We start from the raw sequence: 26300 nt of genomic DNA, 5'->3' as shown, positions 1-26300 counted from the left end.
CAAAGGTGTAGAATTCCACCATGCTGAGGAGATCTATTGGCATTAATCAACTCTTGTTAAACGTTTATGGAGACCAAACACGGTGAGGTAGTGGGTGGTATATTTCTGTAATGGCGACTGGAATGGTGGGTCACTTGTGCTGGCACATGTTTTTGAGTGCAGCATGCAGGCTCTTGTTGATCATTGCAGAAATGCACAGCTAATGGCGACTGTATTGAAAAATAGTGTTTTGTAGCTGAGGACTTACTCTATGAAATAGTATTACTCTATTCTTCTTATCTGTTGTCGTTTCTTTTCAGTAAATAGGAGGGATTACTTTTGGAGCAATCCATGTACTTGTTTAAATTCTATACTATTAATCTTGAGTCAAGAATTAGTCGTCTACCAAATCTTTATGTCATCTTCACATAAGTATCATTCAGATTCTTGACAAAACGTTTGTTAGGTTTTTTTTTCCTGTTGTTTTTAAGATGATTCAGTCCTGTTGTGCAGATATTTTGCAATACGTTTAAAAACTTCAGTGGTCAAGATTTTGTAATGTTGCTACATACTTGAAAAATATTTCCAAATATGTTGCCATAACATCAGGAATGTTGTTATCTTTTAGGCCTTGGGGGAGTATGTTTAAATAGCAAGTCATTTTTCCAGTAAGAAAGGGTTATTTTATTGCAGCCATTCATTCTTAAGTATTTTCTTTGCAGAAAGTTGAAACCATGATCTGTTGATGATCAACCCCAGTTTGGTGGAATCTTCCTCGCTTTTTATTTGGGCTGATGCATTTTGTTTTCAGTATCTCTGATCATACTATTTATATACAGTTCATTTTTTTGTTTAACAATACTGTAATTAAGAACACAGAGTATCTTTTCCATTGAATGTCTGCTTATATTTTTTCATAAAGACTTACAGCCTATGTTAAATTACACAGGAGTATTTTGGGGGAGAAGGGGAGGCATGTCTTCTTAAGGCAGACTTGTTAAACTATGACATATACGTAAGTTACTTAATCTTGGAGAAACATGTAGATATTGGTTAGTAGAGATCAGTCCAAGCATCTGGCTTGTGTGGAACCACGTAACTTCAGTATTAAATTCTGTTTTATGCACCATATATTATGTTAGCAAATTGAGTGAAGCTTAACAATTCTGGAATTACTTAATCACAAACAATTGGTTCCATATCTTGCTTTCTGCTTTGTTGTGTTGTGAATGTAGATAGGTTTTTGCCTACTGATTCATTAGTGGATGATGAATGTGCTTTCTTCTCAATGTTTTCTTTATAGAAAAGCATGGCAATGTATGACTTTATAATCAGGCTTAAAAATAGACCTGCCTTGATCTGTGTGAACAAATTAATTGAATGAGTTGAATTGTTCTTTGCATGTAAATGTAATACAGATTTTTTGGAAGCTGTTTCATTAAAGCATTTTAAAGTTGGATTGCAAAAGCGAGTGAGATCAATGCAGATGCTTGAATAAGCTGTGGAAGCAGAAGCACCGTTCTTGGCTAGGAGTATTTGAAAATTCTGAACATGACACCTCTAGCATAGCAGCATCTTGGAAAACAAAACCAAAACCCACCTTCTTTTCCTTTCTGCTGCCCCTTGACTGTCTAGTGTATACTGATGAGTACTAGAAGACAACATATTTCCAAAGTTACTTAAAAAGCACCAGAGCTCATCAAAGATAGTACAGACCAGTTGAGTCTGTAGCAACTGGGAAGAGTGATTGTGTAGAGTCCTCAGATGGTTTGGGTTGGTAGGGACCTTAAAGATCATCTGCATCCAACCCTACGAGAGTGGTTTTCTGTGGTCGTTGCAATGTTTTAAACAACTATCAATTTCATTTGATATTAGGTTGCTACAAGTCTTTTAGGTATTCTAATGTATACCTAAGTGTATTCTAATGCAGGTAATGTTAGTGTTAAGTCATATGGTTAATTTGGTAATCCGAAATAGGTGAATTAACTTTAAAAAACAAAAATGAATTCAAAGTGTGTTGGCTAACTGCACTAATGATGTTTTGAGTAGAGCTTGAATATTGAAAGAACTTTTTTTTAGTTAACTGAGGAAATTATTTGGATGATGAATTGTGAAAGAAAGTCGTATGCCCTAAAACCGATGTCATCTGAAGCTGGGAAGTCAATGTGACACTTCTCTTTCAATGAAGGATAAAAGTATGTGCTACTTAGTATATCTACAAAATGTGCCTATGGTGTAGTCTGCTAATTTTTTTTTAAGGCTGTTTTAATCTCTTCTAAAAATGTGTGTTCATCTTCTGAAAAACTTTGGGTTGACAATCTCCTCTGTTTGCTTCATTTAGCTGTGTAAAACACTCACAGGAGTGCCTGGTGTAAAGCCCTTGAGCACACGGAGTTCTTTTTTAGTGGTAGTACACACATGTATTAAGGCTTATGGTGCTCTATATACACCAAGAGTTGCACCACTGCAGCTGTACCAAAAAGAAGACATCCTCTTTTCTGTTTTTTTTTTTTTTTTTTTTTTCCTTCATTTGTGTGCTTTGTTTTAAGAAATCCAGCATGGCTTCCTGCTTTGCTTCTTAATTTCTATACTGTTCTACTGAAGCTAATAAAAACTATACCTAACACCAGGGATGTACGCTAAATTCTTGGAATGAGTGTTTTGGAATTATTTGGTTTGGATATACAGAAAGGAAGGAGAAAAACATATGGTGATAGTGTTCCATTGAGGTGTCTGGATCACTGTGTGCTGGGGTTAACTACCAACTGGCTGTCTAGTAAACCTTAGGTGCTCTCAACTGTTTGAATGTTATCTAACAGGTATATTGTTTCAAGAAATCATGATTCCTGTTGCTTGGATTCTGAAGACCTGTTCTTTGGATTTCTAAGTGGGGATGTACAGTCACCATATCAAATAAATGCATTTGTCTTGGCTAAATTCAAGCTTTAGCCTGGTTTCTGACACCATTATGTCTGAATTCTTCATAATGGGTTGTTGTTTGAGGTACTGTGCATCAGACCAAGCCAGTATTACGATACTTTGAGAATAAGGCAAGATTCTGTCCTTGGTATTTCATTCCCCTGCTGCAGTGAGATTGGTCTCGAATTTTATTGGTTCCTTGCAATATAGTGAAATGCTGGTGAAAACATTGCTCTGACAGTGAGCTTCTGCAAGCCCAGGGTTTTCTCTTTAACTTTTCTGTGCTTTAAGTGTGGAAACACAGCATCTGCTTACACTGTCTTTGACTCAGGTGCACGCAATTGAATTTCTCATTTTGATAAGCTACCTAAGCTTGCATTATGGACTTCTCTAGGTTATTTTTCTGAAGATAACTGAATGATTACAAAGCACCAACAAAACCAAAACCTCAGCTATAAGGGTTTTATGAAATCAACTGTACTGTAACTACAGCATCATTGTGTCTGTTTGCTTTGGTGGAACCACAACGTTGTGTGATAAAAGGGAAGCACAGTCTTGAAGATGCATGCTGTTATTGAGTTTTAACACTCTTTGCAGATACTTCTTTGTATGAGTACTTCTTGTATAAGTTTTTTCCTGTTGTTAATATTTGACTGCCTATGCTACACTATCCTTTAAAATGCTAAATGTAAAAGTAGAAATGCTATAGAGAAAATTGTAATTTAAAAGTTAGCAAGCAGTTAAAAGCTAATAGAAGATAATGTTCTGTAAAACTAAGTTGTTTGAATTTTTGCTCTAGTTAAAGCAGTTTTTTCTTCTTTCTTAGGATGTCTTGTATACTGTGTGCAACCCTGTTGGAAAAGTTCAGCGCATTGTTATATTCAAGAGGAATGGAATACAAGCTATGGTTGAATATCCTTTTTAGACTGTGATGGTTTTTTTTTCTGTAGGTTTTCAACTGCAGATAGGATTTCAGAATGTCAGAAAAATACCATTTAATTTTGAGGCCAAAAATCTCTCAGAAATTACAGTGTTTTTGATATAAATTTTAGATGTTTATATGGGAAAATATCACTTATACATGTAATCTTTGGAGGGAAGTGATGCTGTTAACATTGATCTTGATAACCGTGTTTATAAGTGACCTTAAGGCTAATAATTATTGGCATGAAATATGCCTCCAATTTGGCAATACCCTGGGCAAAAAAATGTTGTGATTTCTAGCTGTATGGGCACTCAAGAAATTGGTAAGGGATTGCAGAGGTGCAGTTTAACTTCTTCCAACTCTTCTAAAATAGTTCTCATATACTGTTTGACTTTTTGTTCTGACTTTAATAAAATGTGAGACCAACTGAGGCCTCATGGAAGAAATTCCCTGCTCTGTTATCCTGCTCTTTACTATGTTTGTAGCATTAAGTTGTACATTGTATGATATTGTTAATATGTTACTATTGTTTGTGGAGTCCAAAGTCTGATATGATTAAGCCTTAGTTCATAAAACTCAAATAGACCTATTCCTGGAGACTGATTACCTTCCATTTATGAAGATGGTATTCAAAGAAAATTGTACTGAAATCTCAAGTACTCTCTCGTGATTTTGCATACTATCCATGTGACAGGCTTTATGAGTGGATCATTTCTGTAACATGTGAATGACTTAACTAGTGGCTGTGCTGCTGATTTGCCAGGCAAAAAGAGTTGCCTCAAAGTCCATTAAAGCAAACTAATTGCTGTTTATCTGACTTAAACTGTGCATCTTAACAGATGCGCACAGTTCCTGTGGTAGCACAGTAAGTTGTGGTAAACAGCATTGCTTAAATTAGATGTTTGTATAGTCAGAGATTATTCTGTATCATATGAAAGATTAGGGTAATTGTGTGGAGGACCCTGCACGTGCTCTGAAACTGCCATGTTTCTGTCCTTTGAATTAAATTATACAATGTGGCTTTTATTTAAAAAGCAGACAAAAAACCACCATACAACCATCAATTAAAAGAAAGCTTGTAAATGTAAGCAAAGTATTGCATCAATATAATTGAACATTTGCTGGGGGAAGCTTCATGACAAGACTTGTCTGAAAGTTTCCAAAATTTACTCAAATTTCACTGCTATGTAGGTTGCTCCAAAAGTAATTCCTCCTATTTATTTCCATGGAAATAACAACAGATATAAAGAGCACGACGACACTATTTGATAGAGCAATTTCTCAACTATGGAACACTGTTCTTAGTCAGTCACCACCATTAGCTGTGTGTTTTTGCCAGTGAAGAACAAGAGCTTGCATGCCATGCTTGTAAAAATCTGCACCAGTGGAGGTGATCCCCTGTCATCTGTTGCTGCTGCTGAGATGCACCACCTATTGCCTCTCTGTGCTCACATCCACTGGTTGGTCTTTGTAAATGTTCAGCAAGCAGTGATGAATGTCAGTGGTGCAAGTTTCTCCATCTAGAGGAATTCACTTGAGTCCCTTTGCTCCTTATGCACTTCCTCATCAGATGCCGTTCTGTCAGACTGCTGCTCTGCTGCCATCTGTTGTACTGCAACAAAATGTAATGGAATATGGGTGGTAAGGTTCAATGTCTACTGCCACACCACCACCATCCACCTCTGATGTTGTGGGCAAACATAATAAAACAAAAGGCATTACTTTTGGAGCAGTTCCCATAGTTGCATTACATATCAGTCCTGGAGATGAGCTCCCACAGTTCTAGCCAGCATCTGACAATTTCCTAGAGGTGTGAGAAGCTTAACTTTTCTTGCTGTAACCTTTGACAGACCTCAAGTCAGTTAAAAAAATTCTGCTGTGAACCTACATCGCGGTGGAAGAAGTTGTTTTACCATAACCATGCAACTCAATATTGTTTTGAATATAATAAACATATACTTCCAAGATTTCATGCAACTATATCAAATGATGGCACAAAATATCTGGTTTATTACAGGGTTTGTGCTGTCTGATGCAGTATGTTACTGGTTATGCATGAGATCATGCATTGCCATGAGCCAAGGTTTTTTCTGCTAATTATAGAACCAATCTTAGGGGTATGTAGAGGATATAAAATAACCTGTTCGTTGCAGACTGGTACATACATCTGCCTTGAGCAATGGATGTAAAGCAATCTCCTCGCTGTATTCTTGATGCAAATTGGTTCATTCAAAGCATCCCTTTTGGTTCTGTGGCTTTCTTCAGCTAAAAGGATGTGCTCTTTCTTAGTTCTTTTCACCGAAGAGTAACTGCTGAGTTAATGAGACTCCCTACCCGCATTTGTCTAGCTCATGCTAGCTATTAGAAGGGATGCATTGTTTTAAGTCACGCCTTCTACCCACTAGCTTCCATCTCTTTCCCAATGATGCAGCTTGACCTTTCCATTTTGATTTTGATCCAAATATTCTCTAGGCTTGTTGACAGCTTCTATGTCCTCTGCTTAAATTTATTAAATCCATCAGAATATTCCTGTCAAAATGAATCTGTAGTGAAGAATCTTTTTTAATGAGTGCCCACGTTATGTGCTGTTTGCACATCAGAAGTAGGTGTGTAACATAGGTAAACCCATGTGTAGTTGTTAGTAACTTTACATTGAAGTCTGTTCAGAGTTCTTGTAGGATTCAAACATAGCGAGCTACTTGCAGTCTAAAAAAATAAAGGTATTTCAGAAGAAGGGACCTGGATGAGATGCCTTGGGAAAAATCCTTAACGTGTGCATGTTTGAATCAGTTTTTTGTGCCCAGAAGGCGAAGGCAGCACTCAATGGAGCAGATATCTATGCAGGATGCTGTACACTAAAAATTGAATACGCAAGGGTAATGCATGGACCTTCTCTCTTATCTTTACTGGCAAAACATGTATACACCATACTTAACATTTTTCACTTTTACTTTATTTGAACAGCCAACTCGACTTAATGTCATTAGAAACGACAACGATAGTTGGGACTACACTAAGCCGTATCTGGGCCGACGAGGTAGGTTTTCCTATGTTATTGCTGTAGATGTATGACTGTACTAATGACAATCCTTTATACGTGGTCAGGCTGTATCTCAATAGTCATTTCAAAGCAAGCCAGAGCTGCTGCTGTGTTCACAAGCCAACCCGTAACCCAGGAAATTAACCCTGAGCCCTAGTGCCCCCTACTGCCGTGTGCTTGAGCCACTTAGTTCAACAAGGAGCCCACACCTGCAAGCACCTTCGCAGTTCTCAAGGACTTGCATTTCTCCAAGCAGCTCTCTCTCTTTGGAGGAGAGGAAACCTGATACAGACTATTCCTTACAAACTACAAACTTGCACACTGCTTCTCCTTCGAAAGGACTCTTTTCCCCTATGTTGGACGAGGCATTAAGAAGGATAGAGGACTTCAGCAGGCTGACTCTACACTTCTTCATGCACCACATCGGCATCAGCAAAACCAAAACAAAACACCAAACCCTCTGAAAAACCTCAGACTTGCAATTCACCTTGTCTGCATACTGCATGCACCACTACCACAAGTTTTTAAAAGGAGGACACTTTCAGTACTTCAGATTTGTATGGGATGAATAACACGATAGACTGTACCCATTCTGTTCAAGTTTGTATGTGTGCTGGTCATATTTCCCTTAAAATTAAAACTGAAAAATTGAGACCCTCCAAAATTAAGAACCTCTTTTGTTGATATCATTGACGTTGTAATCTTTTTATTACTTGCTGTATGTGAGAGTTGCATTCAGTCTTAACAATGTAAATATTGTCTAGTAGTAGAGAAATTTCATCCTGATCTATAGATAGTTGGAACTGAGTAGTGCAATATCAGATAGGTCCCCTCAGTTATATTTAAGTATTAAAACAGGGAGATTCATAATTGATACAGGCATACTGTCTCTTCAGTATTCAGCTGTAATAGTCTCCAAAGCTTGACTCATGTCAGTGGGAAATTATGACTATTTTTGTAAAGACAAACTACTGTGTAGCCTGACTCCTGTAAAGTGTTCACTTAAAATGGTAATAATGTGTAATAATCGAGTGCAGTATTCAGTAACTTATGTAAATAATGCGTGCAATGTAAAGTTAGAAAAGTGAAGAGATGTCCAAGTCAGAGTACTTTTCAGAGGCTGTATGAGAGCCTGGGCTTTGGCCATCTCAAGTGACATGCACTTTCAAAGTAATTCTGCAAGACACTGGGTTTGTGAAACTGTTGTACAAGTAAAAACATAGGGCTTGAATTTTCAGAATGAAGTTCTTGTAAAAAGTTAACAAGGGAGCTACAGTATTGGTTGCAGCTTATAGTTTATGACTATTTTTATGAGGATTTAATTTTTTTCTCAAATTCCTAAGTTCAAAAAAGCAACTTCTTGAAGTCAAGAAACTTGAGGGCAAGAAAGAAAAAGGATTGAATATGAAAAATCTGGATTAATTTGACCCTCTTTCTTCCAATCATTGCAATGATTGGAGAGTAACTTGTAACATGCTGCCCCTAATTACATTACTTAATTGGTCTGCAGATATGTATGAACTGTTTCCCAAGCAAAAAACAGTGGGAAATGAAAACATTAAGGTAGATACAACTTGCTCTTTCTCAAGAACTCTCACTCTACTCCTTTGCTTTTCCTTTTTTGTTACTCTGAATGCCTATCGCTACATCACTCTACTGCACTTAAAAGGAAAATGATCGGATTTGTACTATGTAGCATGAGTTTTCATTTACCACAGTCCACATCCACTTGTCTAGAAAATGAGAATATGAATTTTTGAACGAGCAGTGAAAGGAAAGTAGACAGCTGGATTATGTAATCCAGGACTTGTTTTGAGAGAGTTCTGGTATGTGTGCTTCTGTGTGCTCCCACAACAGTGTTTGGCTTTTGAACTTAATCTGACTGAAACTGTAGGGGTCTGACTCCAGCAAAAAAGATTTTAGCCTGGGGGAATTTCATTTTAGGACAGATGCTGCTAATAATAAGCCTTTCAGAATTTAATTCCTCCCACTGATCCTAGGACACAGAAATGCATTTAGCTAATTATTTTTTTAAAGAACTACTTTATCCATGGTAAGAAATCACTTACTTCCCCTGAGCATTTCTTCACCTAAGTAAGCTTCTTAACAAGTGCCTGAGGCTATGAGCCCATACTGCATTAAATTGAACTGTCAAAAAAAAAAACAACAACAAACCCAACCAAAACAAACAGCACCTCAAAAAACCAACGCCTACCTGTCTTTTAGCATTCTACTGGCTCGTAGCCAGATAGCTCAAAAGTCTGGAACATTTCTTTTGGAGGTAATACCGGGTTACTCAGCAACTCGAGGAGCTGATTCAAAAAGCAAAAACAAACAACCCTAGATTATAAAGAATCTTTTTGTTTAGAATTAATTTTAGCCCAGATCAGTTCTCATTTTCATTGCCTGTTAGCGCAAAATATTTCTTCTGGCACAATTAAGTTAGTTAAAGGAAGGAGCAAGTGTTGGGGACAGGAGAGAGTAATGGACTGTTCCACCAGGAGGAAATATTTGTTAAACTATGCTATCCTGGAATTACTTGAAAGCTTCTGACTTTCTGTGTATTAATGTGCACTCTTTCAATTGATTTGACTCCTCAGACTTTAATGATAAAATTTAATTTTCTGAAAGATAATTCCTGCATACAGGTTAAATGCTCAAAATATTCTATATGATTGTGTAATTACTTTCCGGAGCTAAGAAATTCAGAGCTGTTATCTGGAAAACGGAAAGGAAAAAGAAAACTAGGCAAAAATAATCATCGTTCTATATAGTTGAAGGCAGTCAGCACTTTTCTGTCTCCAGTCTTTATTTCCAAAGTAAATGCCTGACTTGAAACCTGTTCTCAAATTCCAGAGCAGAAACGGCACCTGTTTTCATTTCCCACTGTTGTGCTGTCTATCATGAGTAGTTCTCTGTTGTCAGGGAAATACCTCTTGCTGCAATGGGCTGAATTGCCATTTTCAGCAGTCACGTTTAAGTTTTCTTTGGATCCGTACTAAAGTGAAAAATATCTTGCCCCATCTTTTTAATGTAGCAGTGTGAGAACTGATATTATTTTTTCTAAATGTGAGACATCAATTTTTACTTACCACGATGAAATCTGCAAGTTTAGATTTTTCTTTGCCATGGAACGTGCATCTGATTAGAAAATACAGTTTTGACTGTACTGCACTGCTTTCTTCCAGTAATGTAGACCCTTTGCTTAACTTTATAACACAGAGAACTTGGTCTTCTTAAAGGATTGACCTTTTGCTAAGTGCATTATTCAGTGATGTTTCTCTTCAGTCAACCTGTTACGAGCTGCTGATAATGCAATAATGTACAATCCTTTCAGCACGCCCTTAAATCAGTAGGTGTTCTGTAAGTTTATATGTACACGAATGTAATGCTCTCTGTTTACTGATTATGAAACCATGTAATACAGGTTGTTGTTGGCTTATGCTGAAACTTCTTGAAAGAAGCCCACTTTGAAAATGTGTTGCTGTTGAAGCTAATATTATGATTCAGGTACTGTCTTTCAAAAGTACTGCATTTCAAATTTGTTTTAAGAGATGCATAGGTAAATCCTGCTGTATGGTGTTTTCTATTCTAATGTGTGGTGTCTGTTTAGGAAAGTTGTTGGGTATCTCCTTAGACTTTAAATGTCTACATCTCCTCATTGGCCATTACGGCCAATCAACTTAAGTGGAATTTGTTATACAAATGACAGTCTTTTAATTTTGGTATCTCAGGGCTACAGCTTGCGGTTTTAGATATATAACCAATGAGAAATTGTTGATAAAATTAACAAGGACTCAAATTGCATTTCTGCTTCTTAACTAGAAGCTTTGTGTCTTAACTGGAGAAATCAAGTGCATACTTGTCCATACTGAATTGTATTTTTTCCCTTCCCATATGTTAGACAGAGGGAAGGGACGCCAGAGGCAAGCTATTCTGGGAGAGCACCCATCGTCATTTAGACATGATGGTTATGGTAAGTAACATAGGTTGACAGATGGTTTTGATTTCTGTACGTGCTGTGTGGAATTCCAGATATTCAGTCAGCGTATAACTGGACCTCTGAACTGTGAATAGTTCACTGATCTGTGCATGTGGTGCCGTCAGTCCCTGTACAAAAAGTGATAGTGATGGATTGAAATGCATAGTGCCTTTTTTGCCATAACCCTTCTTCTTATGGAGAGCATCCAGCTCTGCGAATGTATTCCTGTGAAGAATGTTTTCTTTTAGTCGCTATCACCATAGCAGTGAACAGAGAATAACTACTGGTGAAGCTCTTTTCTTACAGAAAATGGCAGCAGAGTTTGATCAATGGTTTGATGCAACCCAGAGCCCTTTGATGTTTTTGCATGCAAAGCTGTGAACTGTGGGCTTTGTTTCATCTAATTTAGCTAATTCTGAGAAGGTACTGCAGTGTTATTTGCTAAGAATGACATTTTGGAATTAGTGCTGTAAAGTGGTGCAATTATTACCAGGGCTAACTGTAAATGAAGGCCTGCCACACTGCTCTTTCCCTCATTATTGTGTTTTACTGTGGAAGAATAAAGCAAAAGGTGCTTTTTATTCTCTATTTGTGAATTTCACAATATTTATTTTCTCGGAGGATCAGGGACCCTCTCCTCAGTAACACTGATGTTTTCTGTAAACAAAAATTAATACATGTCAGTAATGTCTCTTCATTTATTAAAAAAAAAACGGGGGAGGGGGGGCTGGAGAGGAATGTGAACGAGGACAGAGAAAAGAAGGTATTTCAGTGAAACCTGTCACTTCATCCGTAGTGGAAAATAGGACAGCTTTGTTTTGCATTAATGCTGTGTTTTAAGCATTCCTGTTCTTTCCAGAAGTTGCTTGTAGAAAGGCGATTTCCTGACTTTATCATATCTTTGGAAAAAGAGCTGTACCATCCACCTTCTCTCCTGACCACTGGCTAAAAATTCACTCCTTTTTTACTTTCCCTGTAGTAATTTTTTTAAAGAATTTTTATTATTTTTTGCCACAAAGCACGATCAGTAGAAATGACAATGTTGCTGAAGCTAATTAGGTATATTTTTAAACATTCATGTATGTTTAGATTCATTAAAGAAAGATTAAACTTTAATGTGGTGCAGGGAAGATAGTATTTTTGAGAAAACTGGTAATTGTGAAGGAGCATAGCTTGTAATTCAAACCATCACTAAAATAATTACTGAAAGAGAAAGACTTTTTTTCCCCCATTTGTATATAAAAACTATACTGAGAAACAGTTTGTTCATTTTAAAATGGAAAAAAAAATAAATGGAAACTGCTGTAGTCCTTTTTTCCCCCCATTTTAATGAACATGATCTTACATTTCCATAGGTTCACATGGTCCTTTGTTGCCATTACCAAGTCGCTACCGCATGGGATCTCGGGACACTCCCGAACTTGTTGCTTATCCATTGCCCCAGGCATCATCCTCATACATGCATGGTGGAAATCCTTCTGGATCAGTTGTCATGGTTAGTGGGTTGCATCAGCTAAAGATGAACTGTTCAAGGGTCTTCAACCTTTTCTGCTTGTATGGAAACATTGAGAAGGTAAGGCATCATCTGTGAGAAACTCTGAATCTACTGCAGTTTTTCTGTTTTTTTTTTTTTTTTTTTTTGGTTGTTTTTGTTTTTCAAAACAAACAAACTAAAATCAAGTCTAGTTGGGATGGTCACTCCTGACAACATTTGAAATTCTTTTTTCGGGCTGCTTGTTGTTCTGTTGTTGTCATTTTTTTTTTCTTCATCTATCTTAGGTGAAATTTATGAAGACTATTCCAGGCACAGCACTGGTTGAAATGGGCGATGAATATGCTGTAGAAAGAGCTGTCACGCATCTCAACAATGTCAAGTTGTTTGGAAAGAGACTTAATGTCTGGTAAATGTGTTCTATATGATTAACGGTCAGCTAGTAAGGAGGTGTAATGAAGTTGCAAAGATGTCTTTTCATCAGTGTTAGATTTGTGATTTCCAGTTTACAACTATTATTTTTCACCAAAATATTTTTGAGAATGTGACAGCTGTCAATATCAGTTCAAACTTATAACACCTATATCCTATAACCTTGGCTGTTAGAAAGCTGTATTCACTAATATGTTTTATCCACTCTTTCTACAGTCTTTTTAGGAAAATGTCAAATCCAACTTGTCTTGTTCTTCTTCGAAATTGTTGTAAAGAAATATCAGTTTTTATTTAGTTAGATGAATAATCTGTGTGCAAAGTTTGCAAGTTTTAATTGCTTAAAAAACTTTCATGACATATCCTTAAATCCCAGTGTTTCTAAGCAGCATTCAGTAGTTCCAAGCCAGATATTTGAGCTGGAGGATGGCACGAGTAGCTATAAGGATTTTGCAATGAGTAAGAATAATCGGTTCACCAGTGCTGGCCAAGCATCTAAGAACATCATCCAACCACCCTCTTGTGTGCTGCATTATTATAATGTTCCCCTGTGTGTAACTGAAGAAACATTTGTGAAGGTAGGCAGTTGAAATCACTGTGGCATGTAGTGCTTTGGGGCCTTATCCTAGCTGTATGGTATGCTACTTTTAAAATGAAATAACTGGGATAGTTTTGGTACAGCAACTGGAAAATAATTAATTCTTAAAATAGCTTTGGAGCCTCTCTATGGAAGCTGCTATATTTGTGCTTTTTTTCATAATTCTGTCTTTTTTTTTTTTAATGAGAAACAAGATGTTGGAAGTAAAGTTGAGAATCTTAATGAGGTTTTTGTGGAAGCGGGGAAAAATCTTAAAGCCAAATACAGGAAAAACTAAGAGTACAGTCAAGAAAAGATCTACTGACTTGAGATGGTTATTCTGATGACTGATAAGATGTTTTGGAATGGAGAGAAATATGCACATGGGATATTTTGCATGGTTGGGTCCTAAATAAAAACTGGATGCTTAAAACATGCAATAGCAGATCACAAAGGCAGTTCCTTTTCAGTTCAGTGAGACTTTATTTTTTTGAATTTGAGCTGAATCTTGAAAGTTAATTCTGGTTTGAGAGTTGTGTGCTTATTTGTGCAGCTTCTGAGGTGCTGAGTTGAAGTAGGAATGTCAAGAAGAATAACTTGTTTTTCATATATGAATTGCTTGAGGAAATGGTGGTGTTTGTATTCTAACAATTATTGCGCCTATAAAATATTTGGGAAAGCACAAATAAAGAGCCTTGTTTTGCAAACTATAGGATGGTATTCTAAAGAGTTACCCATCCAAACATGCTTCTTAAAAATTATTATTTGCTATAAAGTCTTGGAAGCTCTTTTAAAGACTCAGTATTTTCCTTTCTGTGTCTCTTCCAGGAACTTGGGATTTTTGCTAATGTATTTATGTGCATTTTTGCTGAGGTTTTACATCTTATTTTATTTTTGTGACAGCTATGTGAGGATCATGAAGTTCTCAGCTTTATTAAATACAAAGTGTTTGATCCAAAACGTAAGTCATGTTTGACCTATTTGAGGGGTTATCTGAAGTCCAGTTTTTATAAGAGTGTGCACTAGCCCAAAGACATTATTGATCTTTCTCTTTTGCTTCTTATTTTGAAAGCCTCTGCCAAAACGCTCTCTGGCCTGCTGGAATGGGAATGTAAGACAGATGCTGTGGAAGCTCTCACTGTACTTAATCACTACCAGATAAGAGTCCCAAGTAAGTTAGTTTTACTGATCTTACTGCTATCATTTTGTTTCTTGTTTTCTTTCACGTTGATATTGCCTTTGTAAAAAAAAAAAATAATAATAATAATAAAAAAATTCAGCAGCTTAGTCTGCATCTAAAAATTGCATTCTTTTCACTATAGGTATATATTCTATATATGTTGGATGTATATGCTCATTTATCTTCTGTTCTGTATATAATGATCTGCAGTTTAGGTTCCATTACTCTTTCTTCCTAGCTTTTGAATCAACCTGTAGAGCTCAAAATATGCTCCGCAGCTCTGAAGCTATAGAAAGTTTAAAAAACCAAACCAAAACAAAAAACCATTAACAACAAAACAACAACAACAAAAAAGCCAACAAACAAAAGAACAATGGTCTGGGATGCAGAAAGAAAGGCGGGAAAGGTATTGCTTACAATACACTGTCATTAAAATCAAATCTAATGTACAGTGTCATACTAAAGCTTTTATCATATTCCTCAGTAAATGCAGAGAAATCTGCAGTACCTTTGGATAGAAGATTCTTTAGGCTGCACAGCTTACTGCTCTGAATTAACTGCTCTTGTAGTAAGTTCTTTTTCAAACCAGAAATTTTGATGTCAAACTAGTTAAGGACAGAGATGAATTTCACCTGCTAAACTGTTGCACGGTGGACCAGATCTGTGTTGGACAATTAAGACAGTCTACCTTTGGTAGTAAATGGAATTTTACCTTTGGGGATAAATGGAATTATTCCAAGTGTTTACAGACATCTTTGAATCTAGCTCAGTGCCTAACATTATTTTAAGCTACCTTCTTCAATCTATTAAGAATTTGTCTCTGCCTGACAGTCTTTCCTATCCACTCCTCTCTTCATCCACCTTCTCAAACAAGAACTGTTGGTTAAGACTTAATGTAATAAGTTGGCTGAACCAGGAGGATGTGTCTTCCATCGCCTAAGAATACCCAATTACGTGCTGCTGCCATTAGCAGCCTTTCCATGTAAAGGGGCATTGTTTTATGCTTGGTTTTCTGGAGAGTCCTGAAGGGGGAGCTGGGCTTCCTGCTTTTCCTTATTCATCAGGCATAAACAGTCTCCAGTGTCACTCTGCCTCTGATGGAAATACCACATTCTGTATCTCCTTATCCTTATCCTATATATCCTTAAATATCTATGCATTTTGCTTTGGAAGTTCTGTTGGATGCTACTCTTGTAAATAGTTCAGGTGGGAAACAGACAGCAATAACCATAAAGTCTTTGTTCTGTACAGAACATTTTAGAGCGCTGTCTGCATTCTTCTGTGATCAGATCCATCACATTGCTTTTCCATCTTGTCTATCTGAAAAATGCTGATAGACTGTAAAGAACACTTCATTACTGGTCATCTGGTATCTGTGGGCCATCAGGGGCTTGGGGGGAGCATTTCATCTTCTGAAATGTCACATGGAGGAAGATGATTTCCTTGATCAGCAGGAGAGCCATACGCATGGCGCATTACTGAGCATGTTCTGTGTTGTCTCCCGACAGATGGCTCTAACCCTTATACCTTGAAGCTTTGCTTCTCTACTTCATCACATTTATAGAGAAGAGGACTGCATGTTAAGAGCTACATTCACCTTGATTTGCAAGTTTGAAACTACACTTCGTTCACAAAGCTCTAAAGTGGTTGCTCTAACGTTGCCTTGTTTCAACTTAATTCTAATATCTTTTATCTTGTTTTATAATAAATGGATGTTCATTCTTAAATACAAAACAGATTTTTCTTTTTGCCTCTAAGAAGTACATGTTGTAAGCTTACTACAAAGTTTGTATTTTGTTGGTGTAGTATCTTCAGATGTCTAAAGAAAATCCAGTAGCGTAAACAAGGCAGTGTACCATTCAGACTTCAAAATGTCAGTTGTTTTCTTCCAAAATGGAGATATATTTGCATTTTCAATAATGTTAAAGCTTAGCAAGTATTTTTCAGTTGTAGTCTCAATGGGCAGATAGAACTGTTACATCAGAATTTTAAATGTAGAACCTGTTTTTCAGTATGTTAAGTAGTGAAGTATGTTGCAATTCTAAAAATCTTGTATTTATAAAATGCTTTCATCAGGTTAATGTTGCACATACAGAACTTTTAATAGTATGGACTTACTTGATTTATAGTTTAAAAAAAAGCTAACAGAAAATTATTACATATACATATGTATGGTGTGAATTCATGCTTATTTAAAGTGTTGTTTTTAAAAAACAAACCTATTTTCCGTCTGCATTAGCATGATGCCATCTATAACTAGTCCCACCATAGGGGCCTTTTTAAAATTAAAATTGCAAGCCTGTATCAATGTGTTCATCCTCATTTTCCATAACTTTACATTTAAATCTTTGGTGTTAACATATCTTCTTGATATCTTTTTGAATAGTTATTATGACTTATTAAACTTAGAAAAGTTGGCTAGTTGAGAACAGAAGATAGAAACCAAGGTGGTGGAAAAAAGTTAAAACAAAAAGCAAGCCCATGGTACTCTTATACCTGGATCGTTAATTTTGTGTACACTGGATGCTTATATCAATGCTTTCTTTTATCTGATATCTCTTATTTCTATTATGATGATGAAAGGATACATAGGGTGAATAGAATGGCTAGCTTCTCACTTAAACTGTGGTGATGTAGGTGGGGTTCAGGTAATACAATTCTATAATGCGATGTGAAACTAATGAGATGAGAGATCTTTCACTTTGGGGAAGATTTGTGTTGCACCAGCACTTTGGATCCTCTGTTCTCTCTTCTAGAACTGGAGCTTCATTGTAGTTGGGCCCAACACTCAGGAATGGGAATCCAAGCAGGGAGTCTGGGATCTATTGTTGTAGGCCTTATATTTGTTCCCCTCTCTGAATTTGCAGTGGTTAGTGCTTTTAGTTTTGCTCTTAGTGATCAAAGACAGATTGTTTCACCATGTTTTCTTTTATCACACGAGTTCTTCATTCCATCTTTATGGGTTTTATCTGTATCCATACAAGATATATCAATGCGGTGTGCTTGCCCTTGAGAGCATATTGTGTTATGTTTACAGACTGTGGGCACTGCACGAGTTTTTAAATACTGACTCGATTTTCCTCATTCTTAATTTGAAGGCAAATACACATAATTACACCAGGGAAAATGTGTCAACTGTCCTTCTTTTCTCATCAACTATAATTGATTTTCCTCCTGTTTACCTTCGTTTTATTCATCTTTTAGATAACGAATATTTCATGAATTCAAAGCAGGCTTTTAACATGTTTGAACTGGGAGATGGAGGCTGCTTAGTGCCTCTTTCTGTATAGAGTTTGGAATAATACTGCTTTCCTGTATGGAAGATGGCAAACTGGCTTGCATTTTAGGGGCACTGCTAGCATTCTTTCTGCCTTAGTGTTTCCCCCTCAGAAACAGCATTCAGTGAGCTCTAGCCTGGAAGGCTGGGTGCCAAGTCCAGCTACTTGCCAACACAACTGCTGGGTACTAGTGAAATGTTCTGTGCTGCATTGCTTTTTAACTGTAAAAGGTCTCTCTGTCATTAATTTATCTTACATCAGAACGTTCTGCAAATACCAGTTTCTTTTGTTATAAGTTGCATTGCTTTGTTTCAGAGTCAAATTGTTTATGTTTGAGCATTGAAAATGGCATGTTATCTGTTGGTCCACTTTGGGATGTAGGAAGTGACTCTAATAGCATTCAGGTTTCTTTAAAAAAAAAAAAAAGAAAGAAAAAAAAAAAAAGAAAAAAGAAAAGCACTTTAATGTTTCCATGTCCTTCATGGATCCCAGCATTCAGTGCCTAAGATGCTCAGGGGAATGGTATTTTTCTTGTGGCTGCTCAGATCAGTCAGCAGACATACCAGTTCCAGGTGATATCAGCTGGAAGTCCCTATTTTGCAAAATGAGTAGCCTGTCATGTGGGGAAGAAAAGACAAGAATCTAAGGAACTGTTCAACATTCTTTCCACGTAAAATAATGATCTTCATGTAAAAGTTGAGAAATTCCTTGCTGGTGTTTGTTTTTTTTTTTAAAAAAAAAAAGATTTCCTGGCCCTCCAGGGCTGGCTCAGGGAGGAATGAGGTTGGTCTCCTCCTTCCAGAAATAAGGTCTGTATTCACCTATAATTTATGATAGAGGCAAAGCAGTGAAGCAAGTAAAGAGTTTCTCCAACAGGAATGAAGTTTGTAATTCGTCAGCCACCCACTTACCGTATTTGTTAGATCAAAACTAATGTATTAAGGTCTCTCAATGCAATTTTTCTGTCCCTTTTGCATAAGCCATATACGCAAAATAGTGAACAATACTATGCATGTTTCCTGCTTGCAAGCAGCTTGCATTCACACTGTAATATATTCACATCTCTTCCAGTGTTTAAAAAAAAAAAGTTATATTTTCTAATCGATAACCTTTCATTGGAAGTAAATGATATACTGGGATATTTGTTCATCATCTCACCATACTCATATTTTTGTTTTAACTTATTTCCCTCATAAGGAGGAATTGGAAAGAGTTGCTTTTTGATTTTCTATACCACCACAGCAAGATAGAGTGCTAAGGTGATATAAGAAAACGTTCAGGAAATGTTTGAGTGTTTTACTTTATGAAAGGAATTATAAAACTTAATATGTTGTCACTAAGTCTGTCTTTGAGTAAGGGATAGTATGGGGTAAGCTGGCTTGTAACTGGCTGAAACCCTCTTTGTTGTAATTAAATTTAACTTGCTCCTTTTCCTATTGTGTGTTTTCTTGTAAAAAGAGCTTGAACGTGTTTAAATGTTTTGATGACCTAGCAGGAGATGTTCAGTCTCTTCTTTTAAATAGTTCATTGAAGTCTGAGAGCATGAATGTACTTTCTCAATTTATTTTTCTCCTCCTGGAATGTGTTTAAATATCTTCTGGGTTTTCTTATCTTCTTTTGAAGATACATTATGTTCTTACATCTGTAGATACTTAAGTATTTTTGAACAATCCAACTTTTTATGTCTACCCAATCTCTTGGTTTATTCTCTTCTGGCAATTACAGAGGTGGATTTACAAATAATCTTGTTTGCATTGGTATCGCTTTGACCAGAAATAGTATGCAAGAAGGCATACAAAAATAAAATCTGGATATGGGCTCCATTTTATGTGAAAAATTCTTAAAGCAGAAAATATCATTCTGATTTTTAACCTTAAACTAGATGCAGCTGTGTTGAAGTTCAGAGCCTTCCCCTCCACGGATCTGGAATTTCAAAGGTAACTTAGTCGTGCTTTAAAATTTGGCTTGCAGTAATTTCATTTAGCAGTTTGCATATTTCATACTATGACTAGGACCTGGAGTATTGTCATAGAAGAGCTGATATTGTCTTCTGAATATGTAGCTTAATATAAAAATCTGTCAGCCTTGAAGAAACAAATCGTCTTGATTTGGGTCCCCTGGTGGCAGTGGTCTCAAAGGAAGAAAAATATTTTCACTGGTGCTCCACAGAGTGCTTCAGATGTGTGCTGGTTCACTGCCAATATTTCTGTAGGTTGTTTTCTTCCATGACCCATAAGGAAGACCTCACCGAGTAAGAGTGAGAAATGTATGTTTTGTGACCTGGTTTGTTATGAAATTCGAGAGTGAGCAACAGACCTACCTAAGCAAGGGAGAATCACTCCTGTGAGACCTGTGGAAGGGAGGCTCAAGCAGATGAGGGGTCAGCTCAGTTCACTAGACCTGCATTTCTCTCCCGGTCTGGCTGAGTGCTGTCAGGGATAAGAGGTGGGTGTTGAACTGCAGCCAGATGAAGTGGTCTGATGTGCAGGTTCTCACTTAAAGGCCATCCTGTGTTAGAAGGGAGGCGATTGCCACTTTCTTTGTTTGTTATAGCCTGTGCCATTTTTGCTTCAAGTTGTTAAAAGTGCATATTTAAAATTAATCTGGCTTCTTCCCAGCCCACTTCTGCTTCTGTAAGGAATTCCTCTGGGAATGGACTGGAATGTGAAAAATGTTAATATTACTCACAAAGCAAGTCTAAACTGAGAAATACTTATAATTATTCTTCATTTATAAAACAAAGGATTTGCTTTTTTTTTTTTTTCTTCACTCATTTCACTCTGTGTATTAAGTCCATAGTAAAATAGGATCTTGTTCTCAGCTGCACCATTAAAATGAACTTCTGGAGAAGGCTGCTGGGTTGTGTTCACATGGCAAGGTGCTATTTCTGGTGTGCTGTTCAGGTACTTTGCTAAAGCTGGTGCAGGGCAAAGTCTGAGTTGAAACAAATAGCTGTTCAGGGCTAGGGACGAAGGCCCAAAGTTCTTCAGCTAAAGCATCTAATTTTTAAAGAGCTTCCATTTCTAGGCAGTTGTGTAATCGAGTTAAAAGCATGCAATATTTGTGTTCCATTAAGTCTCTTAATGCATAATGTGCTTTCCTTGTTAAAAATAAAAAGGTTTCTTTTTCCATGGGCTGCGATTCCCACAGGATGTGGAGGAACCTAGATTACTTGTGCTTTGGCTTGTTTCCTCTAAAGGAAATAACTTCAGTCCTTTTTCTTGTGTTCAGAATGCCTTGGTATCTGTCCTGTGCCAAGCCTTCCTGTGCTGTTCTTTCACAGCCAGCTCTCTGGGCTAGAGCCATGCATTAATTCACATAGGTTCACTTCTCTTCCTTTTTTGACTGTTGCAGCTGCTGATGTGAGATCTTAATTTATTTTTCCTTCTCTGGTATTTGTAGAGCAGCTGCAACTTCAGTGGACTTTCATGCAAGGGAATGAGTGCTGCAGGAATGCAACAAGGAGCCAGCAGATATGTGGTACATTAAAAAGCAAGACAATTAACCCTCTTTTCCAAGCATTCAGGAATATAGATTGGTTTTGGCAGGGGCCATATAGCAGTATTCAGAAGATAACATAGGTTATATTCTGGGGTATGATTGAGGATAGCAGTTGCTGCAGAATACAGGATGTAATTATTCAATTACATGTAAGCTATTACCTGTTTGTTTTCTCTTGCCACCATTTCCTCTCTCCATTAGAGGAATCATCCTTCTTTAACCTAGTAAGAAAATTAAATTGCAAATATTTGTGCTCCACTCGAATTTAAGTGGGTAGTAGTCAAATAAGCCCCTAGAAATTGGAGTGCTTGCTTGATAAAACTCTTCTCTCTTTGGGACTGATTTTCTTTCACTTAGGCTCTTAATGCAGCAGGCTTTGGATATTTCAGGAAGCACATCTGTGTTAATTGATTTTTTCCTTCTGCATGAGAACTTCTGGCCTTCTAAAATTTAAGACACTGGTGTTGGAATTTGCTTGTAATATAGATTATGCTTATATCTTTTCTTCTGTTAACCACAGCAATGAAACTGCTAATTCCAGATTAAATGAGTGAGTTCTAGATAAGCATCCTGTCCAAAGGCTTCAGGAAAGTGTCTGGGAAACCAACCTGTGTAATCTTTTCTTGAAGGTACTGGGTAGCTAACTTTGCCATGTTTCAGACAGAAAACCCTAGTTTGAAGTGGGAGTCCTATTCACTTCACTTACCTGTTTTGTTGGAGAGGGAAGGAAATGATGGTGTTAATTTAAAAACAAATTCTTAAGTTCTGAGGATAGATCTTAAACCAGAATATTTTATGAGAGCTGCTCTGAAAGGAATGCCTCCTATTTTATGCATTTGGCCCATATTCAGAGGTGGATTGGTGGTATGGCATTTGAGAATGGAACCTTCCCAACAATATCCTGTGGCATTTTCTTGATATGCAACAAGTGGCAGCAAAGGGACAGTCTGACATTGTGTGTGTGTGTGTGTGTGAGAGAGAGAAAGAGAGAGAAACAGAAGTGTGGAACTGAATTCCTTCATGCAAAAAAAAAAAAAAAAAAAAAAATTGTACCAACATTAATCAATGCTTGCTGAACATTTATGGATAATGCATGTGAGCACAGTGAGGCGATAGGGGGTGATTTCAGCAGTGGAGACACTGACGTGAAAGACAAGTCATAATCCAGATGGCCATGCAGATTTTAACAAGTGCAGCATGCAGGATCTTGTTGATCACTGGTGAAAATGCATAAGCTAATGGTGCTGACTGTGTTGGAAAATAGTTTTTGTAGCAGAGAATTTGCCCTATAAAATCGTGTTGTTACTGTGCGCTCTCTCTTGCATTTTCCAAGGAAATAAATAGGAGGCATTACTTTTGGAGCAACCTGTGTAGTTAAACCTATTTTCATCTTTCCTGATAGCTCTGTAGAGGTTTATAATCTGTCTGTTTTTGAAGAAAGAGATCCTTGTGCCTCTAACTTTGTGTATTCCTAATATGAAGCAAGCAGAGCTCACAACAGAATTTCAGGTTAGGACTGTACTGTTGATATTATTTCAACGTATTTCACAATAATACACTCTCTAGTCTTGCTTTTATCAGCTATAGCTTTTATCTGATAATAATGAAAACCTATCCTAACACCTACAGGACAAGTTTCTCTCCATGAAGACAGACAAGGTGATGGTACGTCCACATGTCTTTTGTGATATGGACACCAAGTTAACAGTTAAGTGTGACTCCATGGCTTTTCTAGCATAGGCTATAATACACCATTTCTTTTCCATCTGTCTGTGTCATTACCTCTCACATCTGTATCCTTGCTGACAATATCATTGCAAAAAAAAACCAACCCAACAAACAAACACAGTTTTCCCTTTTTTAACTCCTGAAGTTTTGTAGCAAAGGCAGTTCACCTGCCTTTGTTTTCTACACATTCTGAAACTTCTTAAGAAACTGAGCAAGGATATTCAGGGATGTAGGGTCAGCAAAAAACTAATCTTACCCTTTTAACCTGGCAGAGAATGAGCAGTAGCACCGGTCCCATGACTGCCAGCACAGCCTCCTTTTCTTACTACTGAAAACAGACTCTGCTTTTCAGGAACTCTTCCATGTGGACCTTTCCAGTGAGGACCCTGCTAAGAATAAGCCTCTTTTAACACTGAGAAGAGTGGAGTTCAGGAACCCTGATAGCATCTGTTCATTTCTGGTATGCATATGGGGTCTGGCTTTATATTCCAAGCAGACAGTTACTTCTTGCTTGTAGCATGCAGCCATTGCAACAGCTTTGGCCTGAGACTTACCACCCATAAGCTGTTCACAGCTGACTGGTATTTGAGAGGGCCTAGTCTTTAAACTGCTTTAGGAGCAGTTGCTTCCCAAGCAAAGCTGCTCTTAAGCCATTTTGCAAGCACTTGGGCTACTTCTATCATTGTCCTCTTCAGGAGCTGTTGTTTCCCATCTCCCCAGTGACTGCCTGTACCCCCAGGTTCCTATTAAGGACCATGAAAATCAGTGTTTCCAGCAGTGTCAACCTCCTCCATCTAAGTTGTGTGTAAGATTTGTGCTGAGGCTTGCCAGCTGGAAGGCTAACTCCTGAGTCAAGGCAGGCACAGTAAAACCCTGACAACAATTTCCCAGAGCTCCTTGTGTCACCAGCAGCTCAGAAACTTGTCCACACCTGTCTTTGCAGCGCTGAGAGGAGTCTGTTTAGCCACTTGCAAAACATGCTGCCAATAACCCTGAGCCAGATTTGGGGCCGGGGCTACGCAACACCAAGACCAAGTTGATAAGCAACATGTTTGCTTTGTGTCTTTTCCAAGTACAAGCAAGTTTCACTGCTGAGGTCTAAAGAAAGGGCAAGTGGAGAGGCTGATACTGCACTCACCTAGGAGATACTGCTCTTATCTGCCCTATTAGCAGGGAGCTGGCCAAGAGAAACATCAAACACACCTCTGGCTCTAGTTATGCCAGTAATCTGAGTGCACAATACCCACAAATGTCAGTGCTGTTAGACTGGAAAGCAAGAGAGCTTTCAGAGCAATGCCAAGTTGGGTTTTGATCAGACAGGTGGCTGGAGCATTGACTGCTGTAAAATTTAAGTTTTTCATTGTGTTGATTAGGTAGCCTAGGCTCTATAAGGTAGCTCTGTGCATCTGTCTCAATCATAGGAGGCCCGAGATCTTTGGATGTTCATGTGGTTTCCCTGCCGGTTTTCTATGGCTCCGTAGCGAGGGTGAAGTGGAGCTGCTCAGCCCTTCAGTGTGCTCATGTGGCTCACTGGGCTGTGAGTGTACTGGTCTTCACAGGCATGGCCAGTGTGCCTTCCCCTCTGACAGCACTTTTCTTGGATAAGTGAGGCCCAGGGCACTGCAGGGAATGCTACTGGACTAGTTGCTCTGGTGTGTGCAGCAGGTGCAGCAGGAACCTCTCCCTGCATGGGCTTAGAGGGGTGAGGACCTGCTGATTTCTGCTGACAATCTGGTGAAAGTGAGTAGGTGAGACCAAGGAGGGACAGAGAGCTGTTACCACAACTGCATTTTGCCTTCCCTTTAGACCTCCTGTTACAGGGTTAAGCCTTTCATCCCTCTCTTGGTTGCTTTCAGGGCCTCTGGTACTGCCTGTAAATAAATGATACAGTACTTAACGAAGAACATGCAAAAACTGCTTTCAATATTTTCACATTCCCTTTGTGCCAGGTACAGCTCAGCTGATGTAGTCTATCTGGCTGCAGCGTCCAGAAACGCTGTCTCTGAATTACATTGCTCATGTTGCTTTTTTCTCAGTCCCCTTTGCACAAGGATTGCAAATAAAAACCACCGCTTTCAAGTTTGGATACTGTTGCTCCAATTTTGGCATGAGATTCAAGCTCAACAATTCTATCAAACATGCTTTTGGAGCATGTGACCAGGAGGATTAGGAAAGAAAGCTGTGGGCTTTATTTCTCTGGTACCACATCTCTGGGTCGGCAGGGCAGGCTTTGAGGTCTCCAGTACTCTACAGGAAATGGTGGGGCAAGGCCTGCCTTGCTGGTGGAGAACAGCAGGTGGCAGCAAGGAATTTGGTCCCTTTGTCCCAAGTTCAGTGCCAAGGGATATGCACCCACTTCTCCCCAGCGCTTCACCTGCAGGCAGGGGTCTGCAGCCAGAGAGTCATTTCTAGACTGGGACAGTGACATTTGAAGTTATGTAGCCTTTATGCTGCTTTTGCTTTGTGCTCGTAGGCTGCTTGAGGTCATGAGATACTCTTCTGCAGCATCTGTTCTGTATTAACGTATGAAGCTAGATGTGCACAAGGACTCCAGCTGCTTGAGTTTGGACTCTGTTATTAGGCAGGACAGCCATTCTGGCTCGTACAGGGCTGTGCTGAAACATCTGTAAAAGAAGAGAGAGACTGCAGCAAGAAGTATGCCAAGGGCTGCGAGCTCATATGTTACTATGCTGTGCTTTGGAGTGGGCAGCGCATACAACTTCAGCTGCAGAAACCAATCATTGGCCTGGGAATCCTCTCTGGCTTATGCAGAAACTGTTGGAAAACAAAATGTTTGAATCTCTCTTGCAGCCTTGTCAGCTCTGGGGTGTGAGCTAAGATATCTCTGCAACCCCTCTCCTACAGAGCAGCGTTGCAAAAGAGCTCCACCAGATAACTTAGAAATTTGGATTTGATTCCACTTGTGTAAGCAGTTAAACTACCGGGTGAGAAATGATATTTCATCCCTTTTTCTGGAGGGAGCTGATATGCTTTCAGTTGTGTGCAAATGCTCTCGATATTTCAGTGAAAATGGATAAATGGCAGCCTCGATTAGGAAGAACAAATGTAAGACAAACAGGTATTCTTCTACAGGGGGACAGAATGCAAATGGATCTAATAACCAGATGTGTGAGCACTGCCTGCAATGGCCTGGGACCTCAGAGGATTATTTGTTAAATGCATGGACTTCTGGTGAAGATGTGATGGACTGCAGAAGGAAGATGCTCTTGGGGGAGGAACATGAATGCTAGTGGAGGCTGCCTAGGGCCA

At 38.2% G+C, this 26300-nt stretch overlaps 1 protein-coding gene across 2 annotated transcripts in view; it reads left to right on the top strand.

Moving 5' to 3' along the window:
• Window positions 1-19232, top strand: part of HNRNPLL (heterogeneous nuclear ribonucleoprotein L like) — a 28679-nt gene extending 9447 nt beyond the window's left edge. For both annotated transcript variants that reach the window (XM_031597058.2, XM_031597051.2), the window contains exons 4-13: window positions 3725-3810; window positions 6603-6699; window positions 6788-6860; window positions 10768-10839; window positions 12201-12418; window positions 12625-12746; window positions 13143-13344; window positions 14247-14304; window positions 14416-14514; window positions 16032-19232. In XM_031597058.2, coding sequence (XP_031452918.1) covers window positions 3725-3810; window positions 6603-6699; window positions 6788-6860; window positions 10768-10839; window positions 12201-12418; window positions 12625-12746; window positions 13143-13344; window positions 14247-14304; window positions 14416-14514; window positions 16032-16087 — 1083 coding nt within the window. In that variant the 3' untranslated portion in view covers window positions 16088-19232. The remainder of the gene's footprint in view (window positions 1-3724; window positions 3811-6602; window positions 6700-6787; window positions 6861-10767; window positions 10840-12200; window positions 12419-12624; window positions 12747-13142; window positions 13345-14246; window positions 14305-14415; window positions 14515-16031) is intronic.
• Window positions 19233-26300: the final 7068 nt, after the last annotated feature.

Source organism: Phasianus colchicus, chromosome 2, assembly GCF_987193195.1.
Source record: "Phasianus colchicus chromosome 2, bPhaCol1.hap1.1, whole genome shotgun sequence".
NCBI classification, from domain to species: Eukaryota; Metazoa; Chordata; class Aves; order Galliformes; family Phasianidae; genus Phasianus; species Phasianus colchicus.
This window is presented reverse-complemented; position numbering and strand designations above follow the sequence as displayed.